This window comes from Microcaecilia unicolor, chromosome 1 (genome assembly GCF_901765095.1).
Source record: "Microcaecilia unicolor chromosome 1, aMicUni1.1, whole genome shotgun sequence".
Taxonomy (NCBI): domain Eukaryota; kingdom Metazoa; phylum Chordata; class Amphibia; order Gymnophiona; family Siphonopidae; genus Microcaecilia; species Microcaecilia unicolor.
This window is the reverse complement of record NC_044031.1, coordinates 609,821,267-609,843,040: the sequence shown is the minus strand read 5'-3', so window position 1 is coordinate 609,843,040 and position 21,774 is coordinate 609,821,267. Positions and strand designations below refer to the sequence as shown.

General features: G+C 43.0%; 1 protein-coding gene across 1 annotated transcript in view; it reads right to left on the bottom strand.

The window, feature by feature from the left end:
• The window catches only part of ADGRB1 (adhesion G protein-coupled receptor B1), a 474,869-nt gene that overhangs the window by 389,755 nt on the left and 63,340 nt on the right, over nucleotides 1-21,774 (bottom strand). The window contains exon 3 of the mRNA XM_030190012.1: nucleotides 2,758-2,916. Coding sequence (XP_030045872.1) covers nucleotides 2,758-2,916 — 159 coding nt within the window. The remainder of the gene's footprint in view (nucleotides 1-2,757; nucleotides 2,917-21,774) is intronic.

Sequence of the window (21,774 nt, the reverse complement as noted above, 5' to 3'; positions counted from 1 at the left end):
CGGGAAATACTGCTGCACAGACTTATATGGTCTGTGCCCTGAAAAAGACAGGTACAAATCAAGGTAAGGTATACACATGAGTTTATCGTGGGCAGACTAGATGGACCGTGCAGGTCTTTTTCTGCCGTCATCTACTATGTTACTATGTTACTATGTATTATGGGGTGGGTCCCTCAGTGATCATCCCACTCCTGAAGGGTGGCCTAGCATTTGAGTACTGGCACCTTTTTTGCTAGAAAAAACACACTTCCTACATTGTGTAAATGGACCGTCATTAAACAACACATGGTCAAGAACATAACAGATACCAGGTAAGCAAAGGAGCAACTTAAAGATTTCAACCACAAAGCAAAGTACAATCATTTCTCCTGATTCTTTTTCAACTAGAGTTTGCTTCAGACCTGTTTAGTAAGAATTTACTGTCTTTACTTAACTCCTAGGATTAGAGAATAAAACTTAGACTTCCTCTACCCCACCATTTCTGTCATGAAGTAACTTAGACCAGGGCACCTCATGTACAGGCTTGGAATTAGATATAAATAACTGTCTAGCATTATAAATTTCGAAGGTAGGAAATACCTGGGCTAGACAGAAGCCTGGTTCTGCTTGCTTTTCAATCATGCTCTATGAGCTCTAGGGATGGGCATTTGTTTGAAACGAATGCTATTCACCATCAAGAGACCATATTATGCACATATAGGGCTAGATTCAGTAAATGGAGCTCGAAAATCAGAGCCGAAAAAAATCAATGTGCAGTGCTATTCTATAACGGGCACTCAAAGAATCTGGGGGCTAGTGTGCACTCTTCTGAAAGAGTGTGTATTATTTGCACCAGTGGCGTAGCTACGTGGGGCCACGGGGGCATGGGCCCCCATAGATTTGGCCCTGGCCACCCCTGCTGATGACCCTCTCAACCCCCCTCCCACTGCCAACCTTTGCTGACGGGGGACCCCAACCTCCGCCAGCCGAGGTCCTCTTCTCCAGCGCAGCCGCATTGCTGATCTGCAAGGCTTTGTTCTGTTTCTGTGAGTCTGACATCCTGCACATACAACGTGCAGGACATCAGACTCACAGAAACAGAACGAAGCCTTGCAGATCAGCCAGCAACATGACCGTGCCGGAGAAGAGGACTTCGGCTGGCGGGGATTGGGGTCCCCCCCCCCAGCAAAGGTACCCCATGGTGACAGCGGCGGCGGGGAGGGGGGGGGTTGGTGGCGGCGGGAAGGGGGGTCGGAAGGGTTGGCGTCGGGGGGGGGGTCAAAATTGTTGGTGGCGGCGGCAGTGGGGGGGGGGGGGCAAAATGGTGGGGGGGTCGGCGGCAGCAGGCGGGGGCTAAAATGTGCCCCCTCACCTCGGGCTCTGGACCCTGCTCCCGCCGAAGTCTGGCTACACCCCTGATTTGCACATAGGACTTGATTCAGTAAATGGCACTGAAAAAATGGTACTGAAAAAATCCATCCAGAGTGCTATTCTATAAACAGCACTCTGAGTTGTGTGCCATTTATAACGCTTAGAACCGATTTCTACACCAAAATTTGAATGTAAAGATTTGCACCAATTGAAATCCACCTCTCCTCTTCCCAATGTTGCTATGCTCATATTAGCCCTCTCCTCAAGTCACTTCATTGGCCCTCTATCCGTTTCCACATACAGTTCAAACTCCTCTAATTGACTTACAAGTGTATTCACTCTACAGCTCCTCAGTACCTCCCCACTCTTATCTCTCTCTACACTCTTCCTCGGAACTCTGTTCATTAGGTAAATCTCTCTTATCTGTACCCTTCTCCTCCACCACTAACTCCAGACTCCGTTCCTTTTATCTTGCTACACCAGATGATGGAATAGACTTCCTGAGCCGGTAAGTCAAGCTCCATCTCTGGCCATCTTCAAATCTAGGTTTAAAAACCCACCTTTTTGAGGCTGCTTTTAACTCCTAACTCCTATTCACTTGTTTAGTACCCATGTCTAATTTCTCATTCCCACCTTAGTAATTTCCATATCCCTTATTTGTCCTGTTTGTCTGTCCTGATTAGATTATAAGCTCTGTTGAGCAGGGACTATCTCTTCATGATCAAGTGCACGGCGCTGAATACATCTAGAAGCACTATAGAAATGATAAGTAGCAGTAGTAAATCCTGGCACATATGTTTGGCATGGATCCCTGTTATTCATTAATAGTGCACATATCCTGAGTGAACGCCCCTGTCCCACTCATGCCCCTCCCATGCCTATACCTCCTTTTGAGTTGTGCACTATAAATTTGTGCGTGGCTATGTATACAATAGTGGTTAGCAAGATGCATGCGCAAATCCAAAATGTTGCAAATTAACACCATGTTAGCACCCAATTACTGGTGCTAATTGATTCATTAGCCAATTTAGTTGTGCACATATATACACAATTTTGCACATGGAATAGAATCTATCTCAGAGTGCATATTCTTTCCCAGTACACATGCATGCACGAGCATTCACAATGGTTCACGCCTGCGTAATGGTTCGTACATGCTTCAGGAATAGAGTGACCACTATGTGCAAATAGTGTGCACTCGTTAAGGAAAACTTGCACATTCTTGACAACATTCATTTGAAAACGCAAAAACAAAAACCAATGAGCATGACAAGTTTTTGACTGCCCATCCCTAATAATCTCTAGGGGAGACAGTTCCCTTCCTCACAATTCTCTGGTCTTGCCTAAGGGTGCCAACATCTTAAATCCAGCCCTGTTCGTGCACATCTGTTCAGAGTTCCAACTTACTTGAGCATGCTTTCCCATTGCAGAGTCTTCCCTCTTCTAGTACTCCTTCACAGATAAGGCCTTCGTCAGGCAGGGGATGGCAAGTTCGGGTCCGGGTCTGCAGTCCTCCTCCGCAATCCCTTGTGCAATCGCCCCAAGAGGACCACGCATTCCAGCCACCTGATTAAAAAAACAATAGCAGATCTCATCAGTTTTGACCCTCTGAAAGATAAGTAATGGGGTAAAAAGGGAAGCAAGGACCATACATGTGTGTATGCAACGTATTTAATGAATTAATTTATTTGAAAAATTGATTACCTGCACCATCCTCAAAAATCTAGGTGGGATACAGTTAAAACACATACATTCAAAACAAATTAAACAAATATTGTGCCAATTTTAACCATCTCACAGTCAGAAACAGAACATAAGAATCCTTTCTAATGACTCTGTTACGACACAGAGGGGCCCTTTTACAAAGCAGAGCTAAGAGCACATGGATTTCACCAGTGGCTTAGCTACAGGGGGCCACGGGGGCCTGAGCCCCCCAAAATAGATCCAGGGCCACTGGTTTGGCTGGTGGGGGTCCCCAACCCCCGCCAGCTGAAGTGTTTCCCCAATGCTGCTCTTCTTACATTTCCTGCCCTTCTTCCCTCTCATCACTTGCATGTTTGGTTTTAGTGAAACTGAGCATGTGCAACGCTTTGCACGTGCTCAATTTCATTAAAATTGAGCATCCACAGCATGAGGGGAAGCAGGGCAGGCAATATAAGGAGAGGGACCCCCGCCAGCCAAAGTATGTGGTGTTGCCCCCTCACTTTGTCTGGCTACGAACCTGGGTTTCACTTGTTCTGAGGCCACTCTTAGCATGGCTGTAAAATGGTCAAAAATTCTATTTTACCATTAATGGCCACGCGCTAATTTCTCAGTTTACAAGGCAGTAAGGTCTCCTACACTAACCCTACTACTACTACTACTTATCATTTCTGTAGCGCTATTAGATGTACGCAGCGCTATACACTTGAACATGAAGAGGCAGTCCCTGCTCGACAGAGCTTACAATCTAATTAGGACAGACAAACAGGACAAACAAGAGATAAGGGACTATTAAAGTGAGGATGATACAATAAGGGTTCTGAACAAGTGAATAAGGGTTAGGAGTTAAAAGCAGCATCAAAAAGGTGGGCTTTTAGCTTAGATTTGAAGACGGCCAGAGATGGAGCTTGACGTACTGGCTCAGGAAGTCTATTCCAGGTATATGGTGCAGCAAGATAAAAGGAACGGAGTCTGGAGTTAGAAGTGGAGGAGAAGGGTGCAGATAAGAGAGATTTACCCAGTGAATGGAGTTCCCGGGGAGGAATGTAGGGAGAGATGAGAGTGAAGAGGTACTGAGGAGCTGCAGAGTGAATGCACTTATAGGTCAATAAGAGGAGTTTGAACTGTATGTGGAAATGGATAGGAAGCCAGTGAAGTGACTTGAGGAGAGGGCTAATATGAGCATAACGACACTGGCGGAATATTAGTCGTACAGCAGAATTTTGAACAGATTGAAGAGGAGAGAGATGGCTAAGTGGGAGACCTGTGGGAAGCAAGTTGCAATAGTCTAAGCGAGAGGTGATAAGAGTTTATGGATGAGGGTTCTGGTAGTGTGCTCAGAAAGGAAAGGGCGAATTTTGGTGATATTATAGAGAAAGAAACGACAGGTTTTAGCAGTCTGCTGAATATGTGCAGAGAAGGAGAGGGAGGAGTCGAAGATGACCCCAAGGTTACAAACTGATGAGACAGGAAGGATGAGAGTGTTATCCACAGAAATAGAGAATGGGGGAGGAGGAGAGGTTGGTTAGGGGGAAAGATAAGAAGCTCAGTCTTGGTCATGTTTAGTTTCAGATGGCGCTGAGACATCCAGGCAGCAATGTCAGACAGGCAGGCTGATACTTTGGCTTGGGTTTCGGCTGAGATTTCTCGTATGGAGAGGTAGATCTGGGAGTCATCAGCGTAAAGTTAATACTGAAAACCATGGGATGAGATCAGAGTACCAAGGGAAGAAGTATAGATGAAGAAAAGAAGAGGTCCCAGGACAGATCCCTGAGGTACACCAACTGACAATGGGATAGAAGTAGAGGAGGATCCACTAGAGTATACACTAAAGGTACGCTGGGAGAGATAAGAAACCAGGAAAAAACAGAGCCCTGAAATCCAAGTGAGGACAGCTTATCAAGGAGTAGGCTGTGATCAACAGTGTCAAAAGCAGCAGATGGATCGAGAAGGATGAGGATAGAATAGAGACCTTTTGAGCTGGCCAGGACCAGATCATTGGAGACTTTAGCAAACACTGTTTTAGTTGAATGAAGGGGGCGAAAGCCAGATTGAAGTGGATCAAGAATAGCTTGAGATGAAAGAAAGTCAAGGCAACGGCGGTGAACAGCACGTTCAAGTATCTTGGATTGGAAAGGGAGGATGGAGATGGAGCGATAGTTGGAAGGACAGGTAGGGTGCAATGAAGGTTTTTTAAGGAGTGGTGTGACTACCGTATGTTTGAAGGCATCAGGAACAGTCGCAGTGGAAAGTGAAAGATTGAGGATATGACAGATAAAAGGGATGACAGTAGGAGAGATAGTGTTAAGTAGATGGGTGGCAATAGGATCAGAGGAACACCATGCTAATCAGGCAATGTGATGTGATTTAACCATGCTACCTGACTAGCACAGAGCACGCGTACTATCTGCCTCCAAATACACCCCTCACGTAAAAAATAAAATCTATTTTTTACTGCATGGGTAGCATACACCAATTCCAAAACTACAGCTGAATGTCTAAGCGTGTCCTGCGGTAGTGCCTTCTAGCATGTGGTAAGCATGCGTTAGTGTTTACCGCCGCTTAGTAAAAGGGCCCCAGACTTTGTTAAAGGAAGGTATATTCATTTCAAATGACACAGGCAATGTCAGTGATATTTCCCAAGTCATTTCATGCCATTGACAAATGAAAATAAGCAGAAAAAAGCCCCATGAAATCTCATGTTTTTTCATGTGCCGTTAATCTTGTGCACTCTTCCTAAAGAGCGTGAACTTCTTCGAAATAATACAGATTTTTTTTTCCAGAGGCAATGAATGTAGTTACTGCAACTCTTCCCTTGTTGGAACTACAGGTGTAAATTAAGAGTTCCTTTTACTAAGGTACGCTTAAAAATGGCTTGCTGTAGTGTAGGCATGGGTTTTGGGCAGGCAGCAATCCACTTTTCAGCGCGTCTGTAAAAAAGGCCCTTTTTAAAATTTTTGCCGAAAATGGACGTACGGCAAAATCAAAATTGCCACGCGTCCATTTTTGCTTTGAGACCTTACCACCAGCCATTGACCTAGCGGCTAAGTCTCACGCATTAAACGGGTGGCCATGACCTACACGTGCCAAATGCTACTTGGTGTGCATAGCTGACACATGCCATAAAATAAAAAAATATTTTTCTGGAGCGTGTATTGGACGCGCGCCAAAAATGAAATTACCACAAGGGCCACACAGTAGTGTTGCTGCAACTCCATTTTGGAGCACGTTGGGCGCGTGTAGATGCCTATATGGCTTAGAAAAAGGGCCCCACAGGCCACTGTAGGGTGCTACACACACACACACTATAACCCTAAGCACATTCCCATTTAAGAAACTGAGAAAAAGCACCTTAAATCAACATAGAAATCTAAAGTATCACTCAGAAGCAGATAAAAGGCAGTTTGGCTCAAACAAACTGAGGTCCCCGGATATATCACAGAAAAAAAGTTAAATTCCATTCTACAAGTTTATACCCTGTCCCCTTCGAATGACCGAACCCCCACCCACCCAACTTGTGAAAAATAACACTGCTCATTTGAATAGAGAAAGAATTACCATCTGCTGGGTGGCAGTTTGAAATGCTGCCCATTCTATCATTTTCCAAGTGCTTCCCCTTTGTAAAATTAATCCAAGAATACGAGAGCAATAATTAGCAGCCACATCAAAGGGAATACTGAAGAATATGGTCACCATGTTGCATGTTGCAATGTTGGAGCAATGTGAGAGGGTAGATGTGTGTGTTTTCTGTTCAGTATAGCCTCACTCCTGATATAGAGACCCATGACAACAGCCACCATAAAACCAAATCCAGATTACCTCCCTGTCATGGATTTAAAACACAGGTGATCAATTTGCCAAATCTGACTTTGTAGCTTTAACCAGAGTGGAGGATTAGCCTAGCCTAGTGGTTAGTGTAGTGGAATTTGATCTTGGGGAACTGGGTTCAAGTCCCAGTGCAGCTCCTTGTGACTCTGAGCAAGTCACTTAACCCTCCATTGCCCTACCTACAAATAAGAACATATACTGTATATACTAAGCAAACCACTTTCAATATAGTTGCAAAAACCACAGAAAGATGGTATATCAAGTACCTTTCCTTAATCTACACTGATAATGAATTATTCCTATCCCGTCAAAGAAAAAATGCTTACAGATGCCCTGGTCATGAACAGAATAAGGATTTGAAATCTCTAATTTGATCTTTTATTTCAGACTAACATCCGAGACAAGGGTCAAGATACTGTGGTGAATACAGAGACATATAATAAACTTTTTACATTGTTGTCCCCTTAATTATATATCATGGGGCCGATATTCAGATTCATGAGTTAGCCTGACCCATGGTCAGCATTAAACTCAGATATCCAACGCCAGGCTTTATTCAGAATATTCAGACTTAGCCGGTTATGTTCAAACCGGCCAATGATATCCTATGTCTCACACCTTGTTTTGTCTTCTTATATACTCTTCTTTATTTGGATTCATTGTAAACCAGTTAGCTATATTTTTTTGACTTTCCAATATATCAAATAAAGTTGATGATGATCATAAAATTCTACATTTTGTGACAAGGCGAGCCCCAGAGATTCCCCAGTGAAGCAGTTGAGCCCAGAACTACGGGTCCCAGAAGTCCTTGCAAGAATGAGAGAAGAGAGTAGTCCTAAATAGATGGAATGGATTCCCAGCCCCAGCAGGGGGAGCAATGGTTTGAGGCAGGGTGAGCCTGTTACTCCCTTCCCCACTAGAGGGAGAGGGAAGGATGAAGCTCAGTTTCCCTGGCTTCGCCATCAGTATATAATTCCCCCCAGCTGTGAGAAGGGCAGAGCAGATTTCCTGAAGGTTCTCAGCCACCAGGAGAGAGGGGAGACGGATGGAGAGAGAGAGAGAGATTCCATGGAGTATGTGGAGGAAGGAAGTAGCCTGTCACTAGAGCTGCCTAAGGGTGAGGAACCAGCTACCATGGAGTGGGAGAATTCAAACGTTGCCCTGCCCAACACTTGAAGGCAGTGGAGGAGGCCACACCAGGCGTGGTGCTGAGAGGTGGGAGAAACTGCCAACTCTGCTCTTTACAGGGTTCCCTCTGTGCTGTGAAAAGGCAGGTGATTTGTGGTACTGGTTTGATGTGCAAAGACTATCCATGAAGATTTGTTCTGAACTGTTGTGTTATATTGGAAGTGTGCTGAACTCTTACTAAACCCTTCTGAAGGAGGGGGAAGGGAAAGCTAATCCCCTAATAGAAGACCTGAGGTCTTGAGCAGCTGAGCGTTTGCTGAGGGATTCTGGGACCTGGACTGTACCTTTTTTTCTTTTGAAGATTATCTTATGAGGACTGTACCTTTTTCTTTTGAAGACTATATTAAGAGGGTTGTACCTTGTGTTTTGAAGAATATATTATGACTTTTGGTATGAAATTGCCTTGATAGTAAAATACTTTGGCCCTGAGCCCCAGTATCAGCAGCTTTCTGTCCAGGAACCCTGGGAGCCCCACAGGCTTGCTGGCTCCACCCAAGAGGAGGACGCAGCCCCCCCCCCCTTTTTTTACAATATACAGAGAAAAAGAACTACTTTTTTAAACAAGTTTTCAAATTATCATTACTATTCAGCTCAGTAATTAAAGGGAGTCATTTTATAAAGTCATTTTAGCACATTTGGCAATATGGCCTGGATTCTATATATGGCAACTAAAGTGCCGCATGCAAATTAATTGATTAACAAGCCAATTGGAGCTGTTAATTGGCCACTAATATCAATTATCGGCGCTAATTGGCATTAATTAGAATTTACATGCACAGCTTTCTAAGCATATTCTGTAAAGTGATGCACATAAATTCTAATGTGCTGATCTCAAAAGGGTGTGTGACTGTGGGAGGGGCATGGGTGGGGCATGGACATTTTTAAAAATTACATGCACTGCTATAGAATAGGCCCAATCTGTGCTTAAGTTACGCATGGGCATTTCCACCAGGTTTTAGTTGTCATAAATAGTTCTGTATAAATTTAAGTCACGAGGACGGGTGCTATGGGGGAGATTCTATATATATATGGCGCCTAAAAAATACACATGGAAAAATATTTCCAACTAAGCGTTTTCTATAAGTGTCGCCTAGATTTAAGAGCAGTATATAGAATATGATTAGTTTTATCCCAGCATCTAAAACTATGTGCCTCCATTTACACCAACAAAAACCTGACGTAAATCCTGGCACATAGATTTAGGTGCAGAGGGTCATATTCTATAACTACACGTGTAAATTTTGGAACACCCATGAAATGCCCATTTCCCCGCCCACAACCACGCCCCTTTTTGCCTGCACAGGTTAGAAGTTAGGAGTACTGCATTACAGAATATGCTTAGCGAACTGTGCACGTAAATTCTAATTATTACCAATTAGTGCTCATTATTGCATGTTAAGTGCTGTTATCAATGCTAATTAGCTTATTAAACCAATTAAGTTACGTGCATTGTTATAGAATATGCCTGTATTTTGGCATGGATCTCTAGGCATGCTATATAGAATTTGAGGGTATGTGTATTCTATAAACTGCACCTAAGTTTCGGCTATGTGTATAGAATAGCGCTAATCATGTTTTTGTCGATATTGATTTTTTTCAGCACGATATACAGTGGGGGAAATAAGTATTTGATCCCTTGCTGATTTTGTAAGTTTGCCCACTGACAAAGACATGAGCAGCCCATAATTGAAGGGTAGGTTATTGGTAACAGTGAGAGATAGCACATCACAAATTAAATCCGGAAAATCACATTGTGGAAAGTATATGAATTTATTTGCATTCTGCAGAGGGAAATAAGTATTTGATCCCCCACCAACCAGTAAGAGATCTGGCCCCTACAGACCAGGTAGATGCTCTAAATCAACTCGTTACCTGCATGACAGACAGCTGTCGGCAATGGTCACCTGTATGAAAGACACCTGTCCACAGACTCAGTGAATCAGTCAGACTCTAACCTCTACAAAATGGCCAAGAGCAAGGAGCTGTCTAAGGATGTCAGGGACAAGATCATACACCTGCACAAGGCTGGAATGGGCTACAAAACCATCAGTAAGACGCTGGGCGAGAAGGAGACAACTGTTGGTGCCATAGTAAGAAAATGGAAGAAGTACAAAATGACTGTCAATCGACAAAGATCTGGGGCTCCACGCAAAATCTCACCTCGTGGGGTATCCTTGATCATGAGGAAGGTTAGAAATCAGCCTACAACTACAAGGGGGGAACTTGTCAATGATCTCAAGGCAGCTGGGACCACTGTCACCACGAAAACCATTGGTAACACATTACGACATAACGGATTGCAATCCTGCAGTGCCCGCAAGGTCCCCCTGCTCCGGAAGGCACATGTGACGGCCCGTCTGAAGTTTGCCAGTGAACACCTGGATGATGCCGAGAGTGATTGGGAGAAGGTGCTGTGGTCAGATGAGACAAAAATTGAGCTCTTTGGCATGAACTCAACTCGCCGTGTTTGGAGGAAGAGAAATGCTGCCTATGACCCAAAGAACACCGTCCCCACTGTCAAGCATGGAGGTGGAAATGTTATGTTTTGGGGGTGTTTCTCTGCTAAGGGCACAGGACTACTTCACCGCATCAATGGGAGAATGGATGGGGCCATGTACCGTACAATTCTGAGTGACAACCTCCTTCCCTCCGCCAGGGCCTTAAAAATGGGTCGTGGCTGGGTCTTCCAGCACGACAATGACCCAAAACATACAGCCAAGGCAACAAAGGAGTGGCTCAGGAAGAAGCACATTAGGGTCATGGAGTGGCCTAGCCAGTCACCAGACCTTAATCCCATTGAAAACTTATGGAGGGAGCTGAAGCTGCGAGTTGCCAAGCGACAGCCCAGAACTCTTAATGATTTAGAGATGATCTGCAAAGAGGAGTGGACCAAAATTCCTCCTGACATGTGTGCAAACCTCATCATCAACTACAGAAGACGTCTGACCGCTGTGCTTGCCAACAAGGGTTTTGCCACCAAGTATTAGGTCTTGTTTGCCAGAGGGATTAAATACTTATTTCCCTCTGCAGAATGCAAATAAATTCATATACTTTCCACAATGTGATTTTCCGGATTTAATTTGTGATGTGCTATCTCTCACTGTTACCAATAACCTACCCTTCAATTATGGGCTGCTCATGTCTTTGTCAGTGGGCAAACTTACAAAATCAGCAAGGGATCAAATACTTATTTCCCCCACTGTATATAGTATCTGGCCTTATGTGCGGACAACACAACTTTTATATAAAATTAGATCATGAATAAAAATACACGCGCTGGCATGAATCTGCGCACTGTTATTATAAGTGTTGCCAGAGTGCAATCTGGGCAGAGAGTGGCCAAAGCTGTGAAGGATACACAGGAATGATAAAATATGCTAATCTATGCATGTCCTTGCTTACTCTAGCTGCAGACATGCACGTCCATTCTTGCGCAGGCAGGCGCTATTACACTAGTATTTTATATATGTGTCTTTATTTTAAAAAGGAGGGAAAAAGGACAAAATAGGCACCTTTTTGCTCATTAACCTAGGGGCCTTGGTCTAAAATTACCCTCCTGTTGTTCACCGCTAAGTATATACATTCCCTATTCATGGATTTTCAGCAGCACTATCTGGATAGTGTACTTGAAAATCTCTCTAACAGCCATGGCACTAAGGGGGGAATTTAATAAAATGGATGCTAAGATTGACGTGCATATAAATGCCTGTCTATTGCCAATATAACACCATCAAAGAGTTCCAGTGTCGGAACAGCGCATTGGAGTGTCACAGCTGTGTTTTTTCCTGTGTTCATGCTGTGACACTCTGGAACTCTTTGATTGTGTTATATTGGCAATCTTTTTATTGGATTGCTAGATTTTTATTTTGAATTGTCCCTTGAATTGAATTGTGTGACTCCTGAGGCAGGCGCTTTTAGTGCCGAAACGCAGCACTGCGTCGAGTTTATATATCTACTGTATATTTTAATAAATGTTTGCCCTTGTGTTGGAATCTGATTGGTCTTTCCTCATTCTTTTTTGTCTTTTTTTTGTTTTGTTGGGGGTTAAACAACAAAATCTGCCTGAACCCAAGCAAAACAGAGTTTCTGTGGTTCCCTAACACAAGTGAACAAGTACCTGATTTCAAAATTTTGTGAAGTATGAACTCCCCCTAAAATCACAGGTCAGGAATCTTTGGATACTGCTAGACCCAGCACTAATTTTGATCACACAAATTGTTCCAACTACCAGTGGCAACTATGAAATCTCTGTCTATATTTTGAAAATACAAGTCTGATAACAGTGGTCTATGTCACAACTAGACTACTGTAATGCAAACACCAGCTCCAACTAATTCAGCATGCTACAGCATGACTGAAAGAAAACTGCAAAAACAAAACTTGCTACAGTACCTTACAGGGCTAAATTTAAAACTCTATGTTTGATTTTCCTCAGACAAAATGGACCAGAGTACATAAAGAATAAATTAACCCTCTTACACATCTATGAGACCTATAAGGTCCTCTAAAGAAGCATCACTATCTGTACCCTGTCTAAAGAAACTGCAAGCCTTCTCTAGAGAGTAGCTCCCACACTCTGAAAACTTATTCCCAGAATGGCTATATCTAATTCAAGACTACCACTTCTTCAGGAAGCAAGTAAAAGCCCGGTTCGTCTCCCAAGCCTTTAGTACAGGTGGTGACTAACTGTCCACTCACTCCATATCTGGACTAACTTGCTGAATACCCTGTAACTTAGAGCAGTTCCTCTCACGAACCTTATTTAACTTAATGATGATACCCTTGGCCAAACTACTATCAAATCAAAACCTAAACCCATACATATATGCAGATGATGTAACGATCTACATCCCATTTAAACAAGACTTGAAGGAAATTTCCAATGACATCAACCAAAGCCTTCATATCATGCATTCATGGGCGAATGCATTTCAACTGAAACTCAATGCAGAAAAAACCCAATGCCTAATACTCACCTCTCAACATATCATGAACAAATTCACCACCATTAACACACCAAAACTGAATCTTCCAATTTTGGACACCCTAAAGATTCTTGGAGTCACCATTGATCGACACCTCACACTTGAGAATCACGTGAAAAACACAACCAAGAAGATGTTCCACTCAATGTGGAAATTAAAAAGAGTAAGACCTTTATTCCCAAGGACTGTCTTCCGAAACCTGGTACAATCAATGGTACTTAGCCACTTAGACCACTGCAACGCACTCTATGCTGGCTGCAAAGAACAAATCATCAAGAAACTCCAGACAGCTCGGGAACACGGCAGCTAGATTCATATTCGGCAAAACAAAATAAGTGCTGCACCACTACGAGAAAGGTTACACTGGCTCCCTCTTAAAGAACGCATCACGTTCAAATTATGTACTCTAGTTCACAAAATCATCCACGGAGATGCCCCAGCCTACATGTCAGACCTGATAGACCTACCACCCAGGAATGCTAAAAAATCATCCAGCACATTCCTTAATCTTCATTTCCCCAATTACAAAGGTCTAAAATACAAACTAACGTATGCGTCCACCTTTTCCTACTTGAGCACACAATTCTGGAACGCGCTACCACGCAACTTAAAAACGATCTATTAACTAACTTCCGCAAACTACTGAAGACCCATCTCTTTAACAAGATATACCACAAAGACCAACAAATGTGAACCCTTCACACTTACATCCAGAATTGTCCTATATCTGCTTGTTACACTATTTAATACCATGTTTTAGCATTATCATGTTACCCAAGTTCCTTCTGTAGTACTATATGTTTACTTCTCTTGTATTTCCACTATTCATGATGTATTGTAAGCCACATTGAGCCTGCAAAGAGGTGGGAAAATGTGGGGTACAAATGCAATAAATAAATAAATAAATATTGTATTCAACTGTGCATATAATTTGCCTTCAGTTTAGCCTCCCATCTATTTATCCCAATGGAATGTTGTTAATATTTGGGTTTATGCCTGGTACTTGTGACCTGTATTGGCCACTGTTGGAAACAGAGAACTGGGCTAGATAGACCACTGGTCTGACCCAGTATGGCTATTCTTATGTTCCTATCTGCCCACCTTCTCCCTGTCTATATATCTCAACTGAATTCTAATGTGTACTTATTAGGTATTCCACTGGTATTATGCTGATTTCATATTATATCTATGTTATTTGAATGTTCTTCCATGCTGTCTATTATGGTATTGTTTGTATCGTACTGACATTTATCATATCTCTGTTATATGATTGTTCTGCAGTGCTGTTAAATGTGTATATTTCTGATACTGTTTCATGTTAGTCCTATCATTAGGTTTCAATTTGCCATGTTCAGGTTCGCCCCATTGATTATATTTATGCTTCCATTTGGCCATTTTATAATGGTTAAGCTGTTAACCAAATTGTAAGTTAACTTAAACTATACCTACACTACTTTGGGTGAATCTCTTCATAAAGGCATTTAATAAATCCCAATAAATAAAATAAATAAATACAATACTAACTAGAATATACAGTGCACTCCATTTAAGTACACATCAGATAAGCGCATGCTCTGTTTAACTGTATGCCGTACTTCAGTCCCATTTTTGGTGCCATCAATTTCTATGGGGACAAACTTCAGTTTAGTGCACCACTGATAAGTGCAAGATTCGCTTACATGCATGGTTTAAGACCGCTCCTCTGCAGGGAAGACTCCGCATAAGCACGCGCATGGAATATGGAAGCCGATTGGCGCGTGACAACCAACGAGATTTCAAATTTACTGCGCCTTTAGCTGCCACAGGCAGAATAAGCGAAAGAATGTTGTTAGAGTGTACACTGGGGTCGTCGTCGTGGCGGAACTGTAAGACTTTAACACTGGCTGAACGAATAGAAGTTCTTAAAAAATTAGAAAACAAACTAAGTCAAGCATCTATTGCTAAAGAATTTGGTGTCAATCCCAGTCAAATTTCACGTGTCTTGAAGCAGAAAGACCAGCTTCTGGAAGACTGGCAAAACAATACAAATCCACAACGGAAATGAAAACGGGTGAGAAAAGCTGAGGAGGTAGAAGATGCTCTTCTTCGGTGGTTTTCTCGAGTCAGAAGCAGACAGTTTCCTGTCAGTGGTCCACTGCTTATGGAGAAAGCTAACCAGCTAGCTGAAAGTCTTGGACTAACTGAATTCAAAGCCACTGTTGGATGGTTGGAAAGATGGAAGGAGAGGAACAACATAAAATTCAAGAAACAGCATGGTGAGAAACACGACGCTGATGACTTTGGTGCTGAAAATTGGGTTGTTTCAGTTCTTCATACCATCTTGAACGAGTTTGCACCTCGTGACATTTTCAATGCTGATGAAAATGATCTCTACTGGTGAGCGATTCCTGATGGAACACTTGCATTCAAACATGCCGAAACTACTGGAGGTCAAATGTCGAAGGACCGACTGACGATCCTCCTTTGCTGCAATATGGATGTGAGTGTGAAGTTGGAACTCCTCGTCATTGGAAAGAGCAAACAGCCCCGTTGCTTCAAGAAAGATAAGCGACTTCCTGTGTCATACGAGGCTAATGCAAATTCATGGATGACTGGGGAAATTTGGAAGCAATGGCTAAAGAAGTTAGACACTAGAATGCGGGCACAAAGGCATCAGAGTTTGTTGCTTTGTGATAATTGTGCTGCACACAGGGATGATGTCAGGCTGTCTAACATCAAGGTGGTCTTCCTGCCAACAAACACTACCTCTGTGATCCAACCTATGTATCAGGGCATAATAGCCAATCTGAAACAACATTATCGGGCTCTTGTGCTATGTCGTCTGATGAGCGTTATGGATGACCAGACTGGCAAGGATAAACGTGCTGTTGAACTGGCTCATAATCTATCACTGTTGGATTCCCTACATATGCAGAAAGAAGCCTGGAATCATGTTACACAGGCAACCAATGTGAACTGCTACAAGCGGGCAAGCTTTGTTAAGGATGTGGAGAGGGACGAAACAGATGCAGCTGTTGCAAACGTGTCAGATGAACAGGTTATTGACATCCCAGCCAGTGTTACTGAAGAGGAGTTTTATCACTACGTAGCTGTTGATTGCGATCTACAAACAGCTAATGACAGCACTGATGTGGAGATATGCGCCTACACGCAGGCAACAACGGCTGACGATGAAATAGAGGATGAAATGAGCAGCGAGGCACATGCTGACAAAATTCAACAACCTCCACCTGTCACTTTTGCAAGAGCGCTGGAGAGTCTCAACACCGTGCGGGCCTATCTGAAGGCCACTGGATGTCAGTGCTATGACAGTTTTTACCGTCTGGCAGACATGATCTATGGAACTCACAGACCCATTAGTGTACAGAGGACTATAACTGACTACTTCAAGTAAGCCTAATGTCAGTTAACGGAGACTGTATACTGTACATATAATAATAAACAGTACTGTACATGTTTATCAGATGTCAAACTTCTTTGGGTCACAACGGTTAAGTGCATGCTCCAGTTAACTGCATGCATTTCTTTGGTCTCAGACCCTTGCACTTAAGCGGATTGCACTGTATATGCATTTATCTGCCAATATTCCACCCAAGTACTCTTGTGTGCACAGGGGCGGGGCCAGCTCAGAGCATGGGCACAACTCACATTTATGCACATAACTTACAGAATACTATAAGCTGTACACAAACCTACAACATTTAGGTGCAAGCATTTATACCAGCTCTATGACTGGTTAACTTACCCCCTATAGCTAGGTGGTTTCCAAGAAAACATTAACAGCAAAGGAAAAGAACAATATAAAACAAAGCCATCACTCAGCAATAAAAAGTCCAGTCCACCCGGATTTAAAACAGTCACAAACAGTTGTGTTTTCAAAAGTTTTCTAAGTTGTGTTAAACTGCTACAATGACAAAGCTGGCCAGGCAGTGCATTCCATAAGGAGATCCCTGCTGGAACAAAGGCTGAAACTCGTGTATCGGCATGGCGTAACTGCATCATTACATCAGTAGAAAGCCACATAGCAGTCTCTGACCTCAGTGCACGCCTCGGATGATGGATGTTCAAACTGATCGTGCCTAAGACTACATGCATATATACCCAGTTAAGCTAGTATAATTTAAAGGAAAGGAGGTGCCTATTTTCCTTTATAGAATAAACTCCTACCAGGTAATCTCTGCAAGCACCTTCTTATAGAATTGCCCTGTACACGGGACATGCCAGGGTGCAGCCATGCCATTAATAGTGTAAACTAACTCCTTAAATAAGCACTTAGTGAAGAACAGTGTGACTATGGAGCAAACCACTGCACAACCATGTACGCTATTAATGAAATTGTTATTTCCTTTATAATGTGACGTTGTAACAGTTTTCCTTTATATTTACCTTTTTTAGAAAGATTTGATTGAGTTCTGCAATATTATTTTCAGATTTATCTTGAAAATTTGTATTGAAAATTATAAATAAAGAAAAGAAAAAGAAATTGCTCTGAAATGAAATTGATAAACCCCACAAACAACTTGGGGGGAACTAAGCAAAATTAAGTTTTTTGCTTGCATATCCTTAACAGATACTGATGAGTTCAGCTGCTGTCATTATAGTTAAGTGGTTCAATCAATGCCAGAAAAAAAAAAGCTATTGGAAAGTAAATCATACAGCTCCGTGTATAGAGCTTGGCAGCTGTGACCACCTTGTAGATATACTCAACACTGCCCCCTATCTGGATGTTGCATGAGTAGCGGCTCATGTGCTGGACATTCAAGGATACCAATAGTCAAGGTTGCACAGCTTTCAACTTAATTTTTTTTTCTTTACAAATTCACTTTCCTTCCAGTCATCTCCTCTACCTAATGGCATTTAGTAAGCAGAAATGGATAGAGGTGTCTCTTCTAATTCCCAGGACAAAATGTATCACATTACAAAATAGATTAGATCAACGACCATTGGCATCATGGTTGGTATCCAGTTGCTTACTCTGCTCAATCAATAGGACGTCTGTAACCAGAGAAAGGCTTATGGACCCTGCAAGCACTGTTAAAAGGATTATTCCACCTCTTTGGACACTTCAGCTGAGTCTACATCCCTTTCAGTTGTTGCATTTAAATAATGACATATCCTCCCAAACCACTTTTCCATTCCCTGGTAAGCAATTTGAATGCACTAAAAGGTGATTTCATAGCACATTGTGGACTGGGATGCACTTCTGACACCTAAAGTGCTGGATGGTTTCCCTGATGAGCATACTTCTCAGATCCCACCATACCCCTCTTGGTGTTCAAGTAAATCTCTCCTCTCAGCTAATACTTCCAAAAACACCACACAATTTCTAGATCCTGTATCAGACAAAACTACACCAGCTAATAAATCAAAATAGAAAAGGTGAAGAAGAAAGCGAGAACTGGAAGGTTCAGACTCACTTCCCAACTTCTTCTCTTCCCAGTTGGTACTAAAGACTGTGTACACGTGTAATTAATTTAATACCAAGTTTTATAGCTTTCAACTTTCAACCAAAAGTCATACAGTTTGGGGTACAATCAGATAGTTTTGTTCTCTGAGCACTGATCTTAAAGAGTAGTGAGACAGTAGCGTATCCAGACACAGTATTCTGGGTGGGCCTGAGCCCAAACTGGGTGGAAATACAATCCCCCCAACCAAGCTTTCTGTTCCTGCCCTTTATACAATCCCCCTACCCACATGCACTTTCTGCCCCTGCCCCGCAGCACCAACCCTAAAAAATAAAATAAATACCTGAGCTGGCAGGGGATCCCCAAGCCCCGTCAACTGAAAATGTCCTCTGGAGGCCAGAACAAGTGATTTTCCTACCTGCTACAGCCGTCAGCACTTTCCACCAATTGCTGCCATGCTGGCCTTTCCCCTCCTGCACATGCTCGGTTTTCAGACATTCGCAAAAAACAAGCATGTGCACGAGGTGGGGGGGGGGGGGGGGTGCTGTGTCAATGGGTGGAAAGTGCTGCCAGCCGAAGCAGGGAGAAAAATCACTTGTTCTGGCTGCTGAAGTATATCTTCAGCTGGCGGCGCTTGGGGATCCCCACGAGCCATAAGGGTGTCAGAATTTTCGGGTGGGCCTGAGCCGAGACTGGGTGGGCCCAGGCCTTCCCAGACCCACCCCTGGCTACGCCCCTCAGTTCCTGAAGTCTTTTCTTCCCTGATAATCATACACTATAAAGTGTTTGGTGAACTTTGGACTTACTATTTGAGACTGGTACCGGGTACAAGCAGTAAAACATAACGGTCTGTGCCCTGAGAATAGCAAGAACAAATCAAACTTGGATATACATATAAAGTATCACATACCATGCAAAATTAGTTTATCTTGTTGGGCAGACTGGATGGACTGTTCAGGTCTATCTGCCGTCATTTACTATGTTACTATGTAACACTACCACCCTCTTCCATTCTCTTTCCCTTCCATCCACTTGTGGACTTTGGATCTACATCTTCTATCCAAACATGCATCTTGCTACCTGTGTGCTCTATCCAAACTTTGGACCAATCTGGGAATGAATCATTGAAAAAAGAGCCTAAAAGGCTTAACCTAGTAAATATTACCTTCCCATTTCTTACTCTTATCTAATCATAATGTGTCGTTCAGGTGAGACACATGGCCATGGAAAGGAACCATTGAGTTTTTACATATACAACAGCATACACAAAATAAGCAAGCAAAAACAAAGTATAGCATAAAAAACAGATCAAGTCAATAGAGAGTAACTGAACATTGACAATTGGCCCAAGGTAATTGCAGAAACAAGTACGTTAGTAACATGGATTCTTGTGGAAACCAAGGAATAGCATGGTTTCTTCTCCTTTCATAAGAAAACCAACAGTCCTCAGAAATATGCACCACACTACCCCAAACATGGCTCTGCAGATTGTTGAAATGAACTGTAACAAGGTGAAAGGAAAGGTACCACTGTCCATAAATCCAAACCCAGTTTCTCTGCTTTATCTCAGTCAGAACTCTGCATTGCTCATGGGCCTAAAGCTGATCAGCAGCCTCAACTCTGGCAACAGGCTTTTATCGCAGCCTCTGTTCACAAGCCAATAACGACAGCCCACAGAGCAGTACCCATGGTAGGAGTAACTTCCAAAATTCACATTTTAAGCATCGGAAAGGATTGGCACCACAGGGCCTGCATGAACACTAAATGCCTGATTCTATAAAGGGGAAAGGGAAATGGGACTTGATATACCACCTTTCTGAGGTTTTTGCAAGTACATTCAAAGCGGTTTTACATATATTCAGGTACTTATTTTGTACCAGGCAATGAGGGTCATTGGGCTCCCCTGATTGCTGCCCACCCCCCTCCTGCACACTACAGTACCCTGAGCCTCAGTAGGCCCTTTCCAGTTCTACCTTGAAGGGCCTTGGTGGTGAAGTGGTTTTTTCAGGGGACAGGAAAGAACCCCACTCTTTCCTGCCTATTGCCACTATTCTGCCCGGTGCCACCATGTTTTCAAAATGGGTGCCAAGACTTCCCACGGTAGTCTCGCAGGTCGCGACAATCTCAGTGGCCATTTTTAAAACCCTCTGCACAGGCCACTGGACCACCAAGACCCTTCAAAGTGGAACTGGTAATGGTCTACTAAGGCTCAGGGGCTGTAGTGTGCACCAGGGGCTTCTGGACCCACAGACTCTGCCTGGTTGCCCGAATGCTCAGTCTGCCTCTGGGGTGTGGTCATGGGAGGGCCATGGGCAGGTCAGAATTTAGGCACCATGTTATAAAACACTGTCATTTGTGCACCTAACTGACATTAGTTGGGTGCCAGTGACCAGCTTTTGGCAGGGCATAAATGCTGGCACCCAGTTAGATTTTAGATTTAGATTTTATTATTTATAACCTCCCTTATCCAGAGTAAAGTACAAAATACACTCATAAAATCCACAAAAAAGGGGGAAAAACTACATTAAAAAAAACATAATAATCCAACATTGCTAGCAATTTTTAAAAAGTCCAAAAATGCCAGCAAGCTATTTACACAGCAGGAGCAAAGAAAGCCAGACACATCAAATGACTCTTTAACTTTTGCTTAAATGTCAATAAATGTTTTTCATATTTCAGTCCAGCTGACAAACGATTCCATTCAAAGGGTCCAAAGTTAGGCGCACAATGTACGCTAAACTAGTATTTTATAAAGGGTGCTCGGCACAGAGCGTCCCCTACAGAATACTAACCTAGCATGAATCATCCCACAGCCTAACATTGGGCCCCATTTTCCGAATTCTGCCCTAATTCACCTTTGCAAAGGTTGTCTGTCTTCCTGCTGTTTTGCCGGTGTTTACAGATGAGCAAAGAAGCTCTAGTGAGCATGTGTTTACAGGGCTGACATAATGAATTGACTCAGTAAGAGACAAAGAAGAGCATCAGAGTCTGAGCTGGCGTTTTACAATCATGTTTATATCAGTGACCTTTGCTTCTAATGCCCTTAAACCCAAGCCACAGACAGAAGGAGGGTAGAAGAAATAAAGAGTAACTGCATTTAAGTGCTTTGCATTCTGATGAGGTTTTATTAAATCTAGATTTCAAGGGCACTCTAATGAAAGCTGGCCATAGATTATGATCTGCCAGCAACATCCCCTGGCAGTGGTTGGCTGGCTTAAAGTGTTTGTATCTCAGAGAACGAGTATGACTGTAGCATCTAGCAGGCCATGAAAACAGAGGTTCTTGACGCACAGGGTATAATGTGAATTCAGAGGCTT